General features: G+C 49.7%; 1 protein-coding gene across 1 annotated transcript in view; it reads right to left on the minus strand.

Annotated features, from left to right (window-relative positions):
• Positions 1-1,286: 1,286 nt before the first annotated feature.
• TGM3 (transglutaminase 3) overlaps positions 1,287-13,467 on the minus strand; it is a 30,054-nt gene continuing 17,873 nt past the window's right edge. The window contains exons 8-12 of the mRNA XM_065919647.1: positions 11,895-12,137; positions 8,002-8,310; positions 5,518-5,675; positions 1,804-1,937; positions 1,287-1,434 (exon numbers count right to left, since the gene is read on the minus strand). Coding sequence (XP_065775719.1) covers positions 1,287-1,434; positions 1,804-1,937; positions 5,518-5,675; positions 8,002-8,310; positions 11,895-12,137 — 992 coding nt within the window. The remainder of the gene's footprint in view (positions 1,435-1,803; positions 1,938-5,517; positions 5,676-8,001; positions 8,311-11,894; positions 12,138-13,467) is intronic.

Genomic DNA, 13,467 nt, shown 5'->3' on the forward strand with positions numbered 1-13,467 from the left:
TGGTTTTTCTCTAAATTTCCTCTCTCCCTGCTCCAACTCTAATGGATCAAGCAACAAAAGAAGAAGGAGGAAGTAAGAGGAGGGCATGGATAGTGCCTCCTCCAAGCCTGGGTCAGGCTTGAGTTGAGCATAGGGAAGAAACCCTGAGCTGGATGTGAGCCTGAAGCTTCTGTTTAGATGGGACTGGTCCCTTATGTCCCACCAGTGAGGCATGATCACCAAAATGAGGTTAGTCAGCACCGGTGATGGAAGACTATGGGATCTGCTTGGGGTGATTTCAAGGGGCACAGACTAAGGAACCATGAGAGTATGTGTGAAGGCAGTGAAGGTTCCCATGGAGTTAGCTTGCTTTGGCTGCAAGAGGAGGTGTGTGGCACAAGTTGGCGTGAGCCCAGTGTGAGCAGAGGCTGGGCCACCACCCACAGCTGCTCTGCAGAAGGTTCCAGTGAAGACTGAAGTCCCTTCTCACTCCGATGCCCGTAGAGGGTCCTGGAAGGGTTCCCTTTGCTTCACAATGTCTGAATCTGCCTAGACAAGTCACTCCCTCCCAAGGCAGTCAATCTATTTCTGGACATCATCTTAGTGCAATTTCCTAAACTGATTTGAAGTGTCTCCCTAGTTTTGCACCTGGAACCACAGGGAACCAGCCCACTCCTTTTGGATATTGGAACATGGAGAGCACAGCTTCCCCAATGCCATCCCTCCTCCAGAAGGATATGACCCCAGCCCCACTGTCTCCTTCTCCATCACCTTATGCGAAGCAGCAGTCTTGTAGAGTCAGTGCTGTGTGATCACACTCTTTTTAACATTTATTTTGAGGGCAGTTGTGAGTGTCACAATGGATGGCTAACCATCATCCCCCCCACCTCCACAGTGACCCAGGGGAGGAGCAGGAAAGTGCCAACTGCAGGCTGGGGATCAGCACACAGTCCAGACCGTCTTCTCCCCCCAGGATCCATTTGGAGAGTCGCTGGGTCAGGTGCCACTCCATGCCCACAACATTGAGGGCATAAGGGCTGAGCAGGGCCATGGGGCTCATACACCAGGCAGCATCGGGGAGAAGCTCAGGGAACGTGCAAAAGTGATCAAGTGATGGGCCAGGATGGAACCAGCCCAGCCTGGGAGCGAGGGAAGGGGTGTGTGCTGGAGGCTGGAGTTCCGGATCCAGGCCGCCTTGGGGGATGGAGTGTTTCCCAGGCTGGATAATGAGTATGGCAGGGGCTCACTCCACAGGCAAGTCCTGCCTGCTCCGTGTTCCCAAGTTTGTATGGGGCCACCTGGGCCCTTCACTCAGCCACATCAACGGACAGCATGGCCTTGATTGCAGGGAACTTGTTGCAGGAGAAGTTGGCAAGCAGCTGCTTGGTGCCACTCCGGGTGGGCAGGATCTCAAAACGCACACGGGACCGCTCTTTGGGGCGCAGGGCTGGCACGCTGATGGGGAAGGGCAGGAGTCAGTGTGAGTCCTCAAGTCCTGCTCTGGTCAAAGTCACTGCTCCTTCAACTCCCTCTAGCTGCCACCCTGGGTCATTGAGCCCTTTCAGCCCTGGGACCCCCTCAGCAAGGGAAGGTAGGGGTCCCATGAGCTCCCAGATAGAAGGACCAGCTCCAAGCACTGAAGGCCTGGACTTCTCTTGAGTTCAAGTTTGGTGAACCCCTAAACCAAATGCAAGTGTGCATCCCTATGGGCAGATTCCCAAGTTCAGAGGCTAGCAGAGTTCTGTCTACCCTGCCTGGGGCTCCGGGGAGGTCCCTCTGACCCCATCCCACCATCCCCTACCAGCCCCTCAGTGTGGGACTCACTCGATCTTGAGGCTGCCCAGGAGCAGGCCGCTGCCCTCCACCATCAGCACGCAGTCCTTCACCGGCTCATCCAGTGGGTTGGAAAAGAGCATCTGCACGTTCACGGGCTTTTGCACCCGGGCCTCGTCCAGCACCTGCGGGGAGAGGGCTTGACAGGGTCAGGGCTAGACTGCTCGTCTCATCTGCCCTTGAAAGTCGACGGGGCGGTGCCTGAGACTTGGTCATGGGAAAGATATCACTGGGGACAAAGGAAGGGAGGACCATTTGGTTTAGTCCTCCTAAGTGCCAGTGCCATCCATGCAGGGGATTCCTAAGAAATTGCTGTCATACCCAGGCTACAGACAGGACACCCAAGCCCAGAGGGAGAGGCGGATCCATGCAGGGGATTCCTAAGAAATTGTTGTCATCCCCCCGGCTACAGACAGGACACCCAAGCCCAGAGGGAGAGGCGGCAGGTTGCAGAGCTGAGAGCACTCAAGTTCCCAGCTGGGTTCGGAGGCCCTTTCCCATTTCATCTTGGGAAGGGCAGCCCCCACTTCCCAGACATGTGATCTGCACAGGGTCCTTTATCAGGCGCTGGTCAGAGAAGCAACCTGGACTATTTGTTTGCTCCCAAAGATGAAAGCTTGCACTCCTGCTGAGAAGCAGCCAAGCCTGAGCAGATGCATCACCTCCCTGGGCCTTGACTCCCTCCCTGATAAAGAGGGCTCATCCCTCCCTTCCTCCTTCCTTGGACTAGAAAGGAACAAATGAGATCGTGGATGCAGAGGAAAGCACTTTGGAAACAGAAACTGAAACTAGGTGACGGGTAGATTTTTCTTTTGAGGATCCCTAGAGGTAGCTGTGGAGAAGGCACTGGCACCCCACTCCAGTACTCTTGCCTGGAAAATCCCATGGACAGAGGAGCCTGGTGGGCTGCAGTACATGGGGTTGCGAAGAGTCGGACACGACTGAGCGACTTCACTTTCACTTTTCACTTTCATGCATTGGAGAAGGAAATGGCAACCCACTTCAGTGTTCTTGCCTGGAGAATCCCAGGGATGGGGGAGCTTGGTGGGCTGCCGTCTATGGGGTCACACAGAGTTGGACACGACTGAAGTGACTTAGCAGCAGCAGCAGAGGTAGCTGCTTTTTGTTCATCTGGCTTTCCTTTTTCTTGCCACCAATTCTTCCTGCAACCCATTTATAGTAATAAACCTGCAGTTCAGATTGACCCAATAACTGAGAGATTTCTGGTTCCAGAGCCGTTTTCTCTTCTTGCTAGACTTTGCAATGACTGCCAATAATTTGTGCATAATTGAAATGTTTTAGAGACCATGGTCTATACCACAATTTCTCCCATGGAACTCATTAGGTGTATGACATGATTTGAAGGGTGAAGCATAATTTTATGCCATTGGGACCCAAGAATATATATAAATGTTGCCATATTTTTTCACACTGATATTCAATTTGAGATTTTCCTATATTTATTTTCCTTTTTTTATGGCTGCTTAGCACTCTATCCTATTGACCTAAATCTATAAATACACCCAAAGAAGAGGATAGGAGCCACCCCAGAAACCTGTGTCTGATATTGTCAGTAGGTCATGGGCCAATGTGAAGGACCTCAGCCTTTGAAATATAGTTCAGATTGTATGATCTGGTTCTAAAGTCCTCAATGCCTACTCCCAATCATAAATAAGACAATAGGGTGTTGCCCAAATTATTATCTTTTCATACAGATCACCCACGTGCCCTGCTCTGAGTCAGCTCTGCATTAATTCATTCAGTCAAGATTAGATCATCTTGATTCTCTGAAGGCTAAAGTAAAGGAGAAGTTGTGCTAAGAGCAAATTCATACAAAGATGTCTGAAAGAAGAAAGAGCAGATATTTGAAAAAGGGATTAAATAATTCCCAGGCTGTGTGTATTCTGATTTCCTTTTAAAAGATGTTAACATTCTCTTGAAAGATGAAGCTGATTTGATATGGACATCTAAAAGATGCAGAGCAAATTTTTGAAAAAAGAGAAAGCTATAAGCAAGTTTGAGGATACTAGATAAGGAAATATAATGGGGGAGAAACTAACTTTATCAAACACTGATAACTTTCACCCTGAATGTTTCATTTCACAGCCTCAAAAATGGCAAACGGCACTTGCTCCCTGTCATTCTACAGGGGTGGGGCACAATTCTTGGAAACACCCTAGGAAACAGGAGAGGCTTCTACAATCGTGGATGAAAACTCGGTGGGTGGGACAGAAGGCAAGCCTGGAGCCCAGATGCTCTGTTCTGGTCCTGCTGGTGGAGAGGCCTCTATCTGTTTCACAACCACCGTGATGGGCCTAGAACAGGGGTGGCTCCCTCTCCCTAACCTTGGAGATGGTGGATCACTCTGGCCCCCATTCTGAAGCACAGTCCAGACTAACCAGGACAATGAGAGCTCTATTTCAGGCTAGTGTCAAGGAGCAGGCCCTGGGTCCCCCTGCCATCTGTCTGACATCAGGAATCCCTGAAGCTGGGGTGTAGCTTAGGGAGGGTGGAACGAAGGCAGTCACGAGTTACTCTAGAAATCTGGGGCTAGGGATGCTAGTGACATTGTGATGGAACAGCAACAACAAAAAAGGCAATTGCTGTCTAGACTTCTGGGGCAGATGGTACAGCAGACTTGTGAGGAGTCTAACCCATGAAGCTCTCTATGGGGTCCCCAGGGAAGACCCCATCTTCCTCATCCATTCATCTGCCTGTCCTTGCCTGCCAGCCTGTCATTCCTAGATTTGGGCTGTCTGGCTCTGGCTGCCTCCACCCTGGGCTGAGGTTGGTGTGGGTAGGGATAGGCTTGGAGTCAGCCCTGTACTTCCAGCACCAGTGCTGAGGAAGGGACAGAGTGGTCCCAAGTGCCTCTCACAGACCTGTGAGAGCCTGTATGCCTGCGTTCCTGAGAGGGAGCCTGGGAGCAGAGCCTACAGCCAAAAAAATGAGGCATCCTCATTGTCAACTACAGGGGAGATGCTGCTGCTGGGTATGGATTGGCCAGATGTCTTGGAAAGAGCCTGAGGTCTAGCCCTTGCTCTGGCAGTATTTGGCAATTCCTTTCTCTCTGGGTCTCAGTTTACTCATGTGTGAAATGGAAGGGCATGAGAGCTTAAGACCAGGTTTCTAAGAGTCTGCACTTCTGTAACTCTGGGGTCTAGAGTCAGGAGATGCATGTGAGTTATGCCCATTTCTGATTTGCTCTACAAATGTGTCTGGGGGCTGGGCTGTGGGTTCCCTGAAGGCAGGACCCAGCTCTTGAGATCTTCTGTGATTCCTGAGCCTGGCACAGCCCAGGACACAGCAGATGTTCAGAGCAAGTAAGCTGAAGAGCCCTCCAACTGCTCCTCAACTGGCATCCCCAGTGGGTCTAGAGCTGCAACCAAAGAAGCCGCAGGGCAACATGCCCATGGATCCTTCCAGAGAGGGAGCAAGGACATGCTCTGCTCCGCCACTGGCAGGATCTTAGTTCCCTGACTGGGGATTGAACCTGCACCCTTGGCAGTGACAGCGTGGAGCCCTAACCACTGGACCACTGGGATTTCCCAAGGACACTGCTCTGAGCAGAACTCTTGGCTGATCTTTTGGCAGAGGCTGGAGCCAAGCTGGGCCCTGTGCTTGGCCTGTCGGCAGAGAGGGCTTTCCCTGTGGTCTGGGAGGGCTGGGCTAGCACAGAGCAGTGCCCCTTCAGCATCCCTTTACCTCGAGGGTCAGGGTGGGGTTGTCCAGGATGACATCCCTCTCCACCACCACCTCAGGCTCGTCGGTGACCTGGCACACGGCTGTGGTCCGGATCATGTTGTCCGCCTTCAGGTACTTCTCGTACTGAGCATATGTGATCTTTACAGGGTGCTCTATTTCTGGAAGAAGAAACCAGGGAGCAGGGTGAGAGGGGGTGGGGTTGGCTTCTGAAACCTTAAAAGCTGATGCCAAGCTGAGCCAGTGTGGGCTGGCCGGGAGCACCTGGAGCCCAGGCTTGCCTGAGTCCTCCCTGCCGGGCCCTGGGGGAACACCCGCCTGCTTCATACCAGCTGCAGAGTGGGGGCCCTGACCAAGATGCTGGCTGGCTGGGCGGATTCCAGGAGGAATCCTCCCTCAGGATTTCCTCCCTCAGGCTTCTTCCCTGTCCTGGTAAATATCAGAGGGCAAATTTCCATCTAAGGGGCAGGGAAGAATATGAGTATTAACTCATTGCCCAATAAAGAAAACAGTAATGATGACAACATGATAATAACTAGCTAGGGAAGCCAGGGGCTGGCTACACAGGAGCTCGGACCTCTCAGGTGACCGTATAGCCTGGGATCCTATTGCAACAGCATCTGAACCACCACCCTACTTCTGGTCTCTCCTGCTTCCAAGTCACCCACACGCACCAGTCAGGTGGGCTTTGGAAGCACTTTTCCCCCAAATCATGTCACTCTTCTTCTGTGTCACCTGAAAAATCTCCTGTGGTCCCTCGCTGCCTCAGGAATAAAGTTCAGACCCCTCAATATGGTCCTGTGTCAACCTCTTCCTCAAAAGACTGTTCCTTCCCACACTTCTCATTGTCCTTTTGACAACACAGGTGCCTTACCACCTCCATGCACTGAGTCACAAGCTCCCCTCAGATGGAAAGGCCTTCCCCAGCTTTTCTCTGTTTCTCTGGCTCCTCCCCAAGCCTCAAGACCCCTCTCTGACTCACTGGGCAAGCAATGGGGGGCCTCGCCTGCCTCTGGGTGCTCTCCCCCTCCCTCATGCAGTCATGCTAGGTGGTCGGGGGGTGCCCAGCACCTACAGGTCACACACTCCTTGAGGTGAGGCTGAAATGAGGGAGCTGTCTCAGCTTTTAGCACTGGAGGGATTTACCCAGCCTGCCCCAAATATGGAGATGACAGGCCCTGGCATCCGCTGGTCCAGCTCCCTTGGCCAGTGAACCCTGAGGCTCAGGAAAGGAGGGAGACTTAACAGTCATCCAGAGAGTAGGTGATGATGTCAGGACTCCAAGACCATTTTGCCTGCCTCCTCCTGCCTTCCCATTTAACTCTGTTGCCTCTTATAGCAGTACAGCTTTTTTTTTTTTTTTTTTTTTTTTTAGCAGTACAGCTTTTTAAAAAGCATTTCCCTCACATAACTTCTCTTTGGCCTACAAAAATAGCTCTTCCCTTGAGCTTTGAAGGTAAATAACAGCCAGCTGGGTACTTTTGTTACAAGGAAGATTTCTGCTCAGTTCTGCCAGAAGACAGGTTGCTAGGGGATGCTGTCTTCTGACAGGTATGATACCTCTCAGTTTCTCTGTAGACAAAATTTTTTCAAGATGGGCTGTATAAGTAATCAGTTTTTATTAGTTCCTTATGTGAAGCAAATAGCCACCCCACCCTTATTAATCTGCTTTGTTAAGTCCAGGCTTTTCATAACAGCTTGAAGGATTTTACCAACAGGGCACACCTGCCTTCTAATCCTTTCACAGCCCCAGCCTCTCTCTGCTCCACCTCGTTCCCCTCCCATCTGTGCTACCCAGGAGAACCAACTCACTCTTCCTCCCAGAGGCTCAGGCCTCCAAGAAAACCCATCACTGTCGCTGGAAATCAAGAAACTTCACCCACCCACTGGAGCTGTGGGGGAACACTGGTGGGAATTCAAGCCCTCATGGTATATTGCAACCATTCTAGGGCCAAACCCGGAAAGTGATTCATTGTGGGATGGGGCTAAGGCAGGGTGGGAGCTGGAAAGGGGAAGGGGTCGCAGCAGTAAAACCTAGAAAATGGGTTGTGGCACTGGATTTCCTGTTAGGAAGTCTAGGACCAGGATCTGGCATTGCCACCTACTAGCTATGACACTTAATCTTTTAAGGGAATCACAATCTCTCCAAGCCTCAGTTTCTGGCTCTGTAAAAGGAATGCTGAAATCTGTCCTTGTAGAAGGTCAAATGTGATAGTACATAAGAGCATATAAGGAAGCGCTCTGCACACTGGGCTAAATGGTATGTGAGGGATATTGTGGTTTGCCTATTAACTGCCAATGTCTTCCTCCTTTCTCCTCCAGGGCATGAAAGGATTTTGGTTGGCACCACCCCCACTTGTACTGCTCACCATGTGCTGTTTCCTTCCTTAATCAGTTGATTTGGTTCCAATAGGAATGCTCCAAACCCCAAGAGAATACCAGCTACCATGAATATGTGGCATCCCAGCAGCCTACAGGTTGCATTACCTTCTTCAGGATTCAGGGATTTAGTGACAGAGTCCTTCCACACCTCGTGTACAAGTGTGCCGTTATAGACGATGGTCCAGGCTGTCATATTCACCGTCACTGTCTTGGTATCACTTGTTAGGTTTTTGAGCATTAGGATCAGGTTGACTTCTTTGCCCACTGCCAGTACACCAGCGATCTTGAACTTCCCAGATATGCTAGGCTCTCGTTCCTCTCTTGCCAGGCTGCTTGCAGATGTTGCGCTAAATGACGCTCTGGGTTTAAGCTTCCCCAAAGCCTTTTCAAATACTTGTCTTTCCTGGCTGGAACCTGTGTGGTGGGAAAACAGAGAAGTATCTCAGAGATGTGGTGGCAATGTGAACAAAGAACAGTGCCCTGGTTGGAAAGGTGACCTGGAACTAACACTGGTTCTGCTGCTTGCACAATGATTCTAATCCAAGCAAGTGTCTGACCTCCTCCAGGTCCCCATTTCACCCTCCTTAACATGTGTCTGACCTCCAAGCAAGTGTCTGACTTCCCCCAGGTCTCCATTTCATTCTCCTTAACTCACAGCCCAACTCTTCCAATCAGCTCAAATTTCCATCGAGCTGTAGGGAAAGTTGCATAAAATACATAGCTTGATATTTTGCTTAGGTTAATTAGGTTAGATCCCTTCCTTCCTTCACTCTCTCCATCTCTCCTTCCCTTCATTCCTTCCTCCTTCCCTCCTTTCTTTCTTTTAATAAAAAGTCCTTTGTGAGACTTAAAGAACAAAGTGTGTGTTAGTCGCTCAGTCATCATGTCTGACTCTTTGCAACCATGGACTGTAGCCCACCAGGCTCCTCTGTCTATGGAATTCTCCAGGCAAGAATACTGGAGTGGATAGCCATTCCTTTCTCCAGAGGATCTTTGTGACCCAGAGATTGAACCCGGGTCTCCCGCATTGCAGGCAGATTCTTTACCATCTGAGCCACCAGGGAAGCCAAAAGAACAAACTGATAATTAAAAAAAATAACAAGTCTGAGCTTAAAAAAGTTAAAATGAGTTCATAAGTGAAAAAACTATGATTTAGAATTACTCACTGAAAAAAATTCCAAACCACTTTATCATGTTATTTTGCTTTATTTCTAATGATGCTTTGAGAATTGGAGAGTGGAACTTTTGTCCATGTCAGTTGACAAGAACTTCCCACAGTTGGTATGGTTCCAGGTTACGACTAGTTTAATTGTCGAGAGAGTTCAGGTTTCAAAAACACAAAGGCTGAACCGCAGGATGGGTTCAGCCTTTGCTGTGGGTGCTGTTGAATGTGATACTATAAATAGTCCCCAGAAAATGGCCAAGATTATGGCCAAAAAATCACAGCTCTTGGGGCACAAAGAGCTGATAACCAACTCCAAGCCTCTTGGAGTCAGGGTAGACCACACAGTGCACATAAGTCTCCTTACCTTGACCAGAAGATATATCCACTAACAAAGAGAAGATATTGACCTTCCAGTAACATGGACAGAGAAACACAAAGAAGAATGACCATTTATGCTCCTGCCCCTAACCTCCCCAACAAACCTGTGAAATTTTAAGATGACTTATTAGAAGCACTTTATAATTTACTGAAATCTTTCCTATAAGTTACATGTAACAACTGGCAGAGACCCCAAAGACATCTAAGCACATCACGTTAGAGTTAAGGTCCTAAAGAGGAGTGTCTGGTCCAAGTAGTTGGTAATCTGAGAAGTAGGGGTGGAAAGAGGGCTAGTCCCCAGAAGTCTAGACTTGAAGTCTAGTAGTTCCTCCCACACATTCTGCTGAAAAGAAGACAGGCAGCCAAATTACCCAAGTCGATAGCTCCTGGTGGGCTGGGTTCCTTTCGGTGCCTTCCCATTCTCTAGCCGAGCTGTAAATCCACACCCAGGTCTGACGGCTGAGCAGGGAGCTGAGCCTCTGTGCCCAGAACCTCGAAGCAGTTGTTTTTGCACAATGAGTCTCGGAGCCTAGACACCTATATAGGTCACCTGCCAGGCTTACTCAAGACTAAGCTTCCTGCTACTGTTTTTTCCTTTGGGGTTGCTGTTGCGCAAATGCTTAGCAACCCATTTTATGGGCTTTTCCTCCCTGCGGCCATCAGACACAAGCTAGCATCATTAGGTAAGGGAGGCTGGGCAACAACAGGTGGGGTGATCCTGCTGTCACATGGGGGCTGGGCCATTGCCAGGGGTCCAGCAGGACCCGGCTGTGGTCCCTCCTCATTGCTCAGGAGGTTTGGCTGGGACAGTCAGAGCCCCCAAGAAGTGGAATTAAGGTGTGACACTCAGATAAGGCGCCCCACAGAATCACACAACTGTATAGGCAGTGTGTTTCAAAAGTCCCTTTGGGAGGTCATTCCGATGAGGCTGCAGATGTTCAAGTTGATAAAAACCATCACTATTTATTAAGTCCTCACTATGGGCCAGGCACTGCCCTTGATACTTTCTATACACTAGCTCATTTAAATCCCCTTGAAGAGAGGCCTTGCTCTTCTCATTTTACAAGTGAGGAAGTGAGGGATCAGAGACCCCTCTGCTAAGAACTGTGTTTGAGGTTGCACAGCTATAAGGGGTAGGGCAGAGTTCACCTCTTGCCCGGGGTTATCCGTTCCTTGGCTCCTACCCTTGTTTCTACATCAGAACACTGTTGAGAATGCTTGTCACACTCACACCTGACTCCTGGCCTGAAGCTCTGAAGGGGCAGGCGCCCATCTGCAGGGTGCTTCCTGGCATCCTGGAGTTGAGCAGGAATGGGCACTCGGGGAGGTCTCAGTACATGTTTGCTGACTGACAGAAAGGCCATCTGAACCCAGTGGGAGGAATGGGCTGCAGAGGTACACTGGGGTCTAACGGAAAGCACCAATCTCATTACTCTGGTGCCTGCAAAGGACCCACACCCAGCAGCTCATCCCCTGGACTTGGAGCCTACCCCCCCTGCTCAGCTTCCCTCTTTTGTATATGGCAGCCAGCAGCAGCAGCCATCCAGGGCACCGGATTGTGGGGTTTACTTTAGGGTGCACGTGGGTACCTTCTCAAGATCACTTTTCTTGACACCTCAGAATCGGCAGTGAGGACCCACTAAAGCAACTATTTCAAAGCGTTTAGAGTGACACGTCGATCCCATTAAGGAGTGACTGGCCTGCTAGAGCAAGCGTTAATTCACTTTGGCCTATTTCTAAAATGAATATCACCTTCAAATGTAAAATTTTGTCACTATTTGAGATTCCTCAGAGGTATTCATTTGTTAACACTGAAAGCAACTTCTGAAAAAGTAACACATGTAATTTGTGTTAAAGGCGGCCTCCTACCAACTAGGCTTCTAGGTGACTTTAAGGGGATCAGCACTCAAGTGGATACTGACGATCTCAGGGACTCGGGTATTGTCCTTGTGGTGTAGGAGGTGTCCCCACCTCATCTGGCTTTCAGGGAGGGCACTGAAGTGGACAAAGCAGTCCCCATGTCTCTGGGGACTGTCCATTTCTTTTTTCAGAGTATGTTTCCTGCTTGTGCTTCTTAGAGGCAAGGGGAGTGGGCTGACAGAGACCCCTAGGGGGTCTTCTGTGGGGGCCGTGTTTCCCCCTGTGATGTTCAGTCATGGGGCTGTCATCCCAATGGTGCAATTGGCAAAGGGACACAGCTGGAGATGCGCTAGACTGACAGCTGCCTGAGTCCTTCAGCGCACTGCTGCTGGCACCGCGTCTGCCTATGATGGTTTTGTCCCCACAGGAAACAGTCTGGGGAACTGGGCATTAGATGCCAGGGAGCAGTCCTAACATTCAGGCACAGCTGGCTGAGAAAGCAGGAGGAGCATGAGCAAGTTTTCCTTCTCCCGCCTCAAGGCTGTCTTCCCACCATCAGGCCCTGGGTGGTACAGCCCATCCAAGCCCCTCCTACCTTCTGGATACTTGTACTTTTCGGTGACATCCATGCGAGAGTTGCTGCCCACCGCCTTGGTACTGATGTATTTGCCAACGCTGTGAGTGTCTGAGGAATTCTTCTTCAAGGCACCATTTGACTCATAGATCCATGTGATGCGGTCAGCATTGACCTCCGCAAAGATGAAGGGCATGTCGAAGTCCCAGTCCACGTTACCCTCTCGGATAGCAATCACCGAAGCAGGGCCGCACTGGAACACCCCTGGGGGCCAGGGTGCAGAGGTTGGATGCATGCCAAAGCCAGGCCCCTCTGCAACAGCCCGTTCATGGCCTGTTCCTCTGGGGGCCCTTCCCACCACCCAGCTCCCCTGCCTCTACCCCAAACTCCTTCAACGCTGACTGTCTGCTCTCCTCTTTGGGTACTCAGCAAGACCCTCTGGGGCTACTGTTATCTTGTGCAAAAGCACTCTGTTCAGACTTCAGCTCCACAGAAGACGGCCTACTCCCGCATTCTGTAGGTGCATAATTTGTGCTATCCCCCTGCCCTCAGTCTGTTTCCTAAAGAGGAAAGTCTGACTGTCTCGTGCTCAGGGCTGCCTCTTTTCTACTCTGCAAGTATTCTTCCTAAATCTCACCCTCCTGTTTTGGAAGACTTCTCTGCAAACCCAGCCTAGAGAGATGTCCTGCTTCTTTGGGCTCCCAAGCCCTGACCATCACCTCCCTTCTTGAGCACTCAGCATAGCTAGCTCAGACAGGCAGGTAGGTGGGTGGATACATAGAGAGATGGACAGATAGGTAGATAGATTCATAGATGGATGGGTGGATGGGAGGACATAGATGTAGATGCGGGTATAGATACACAGATACAGTTTCCTTCATGAAATGCCCAGATGATAAAAAGCAAGTTACAGCAGAATAGAAGAATATTATTCCATTTGTGTTTATAAAACAAACACACACACTTATATAAGTCTGAAACAGTGACAGTGACTTTCAACTTTTTTTTTTTTTACCATGATCTCTAGAAATAAGATTTTGCATCATGGCACATATATGGTCCTGAAACAAAAATTCCACAGGACAATTATTATTCTTAATGTCCAATACACTCTGATGGTTTCCTTTTCTTTCCTCTCCTCACTCCTTTCTATGCTATTCTATTTCATTTCTTAAAACAATGGTCACAACCCATTAACTTGATTTTATAACCACTGATGAATTGCAGTGAGAAGTTTGAATAGTGGCCTAGAAAATATCTGGAAGTTACCCTCCTCACACCCAAGTTCCCTGAATCTCATTGCTTCTGGTAGAGATGTTGTAGCAAGGGAGGGGCGTAAGACTTCATTTTGATTGTAAGTCCTTTTGAAATGATTTGAATTTTTTTTTTAACCATGTGCATATATGACTTTTATAATTTTTCTAAGTTTGAAAGAAACAACTGAAAATGAAGGTAACGGACAAGAATGCTCTGGAGGTCAAGGGAAGGAAGAGGAAAGGTTCCTGGAGAGCCCGATGCCCAAGATCTGATGGGAGAGTGGCAACAGGTGGGGACACAGGGTCGGGGAAGGGCCAGCCTGAGAGAAGGAGAGCTC

Source organism: Muntiacus reevesi, chromosome 2, assembly GCF_963930625.1.
Source record: "Muntiacus reevesi chromosome 2, mMunRee1.1, whole genome shotgun sequence".
NCBI lineage: Eukaryota > Metazoa > Chordata > Mammalia > Artiodactyla > Cervidae > Muntiacus > Muntiacus reevesi.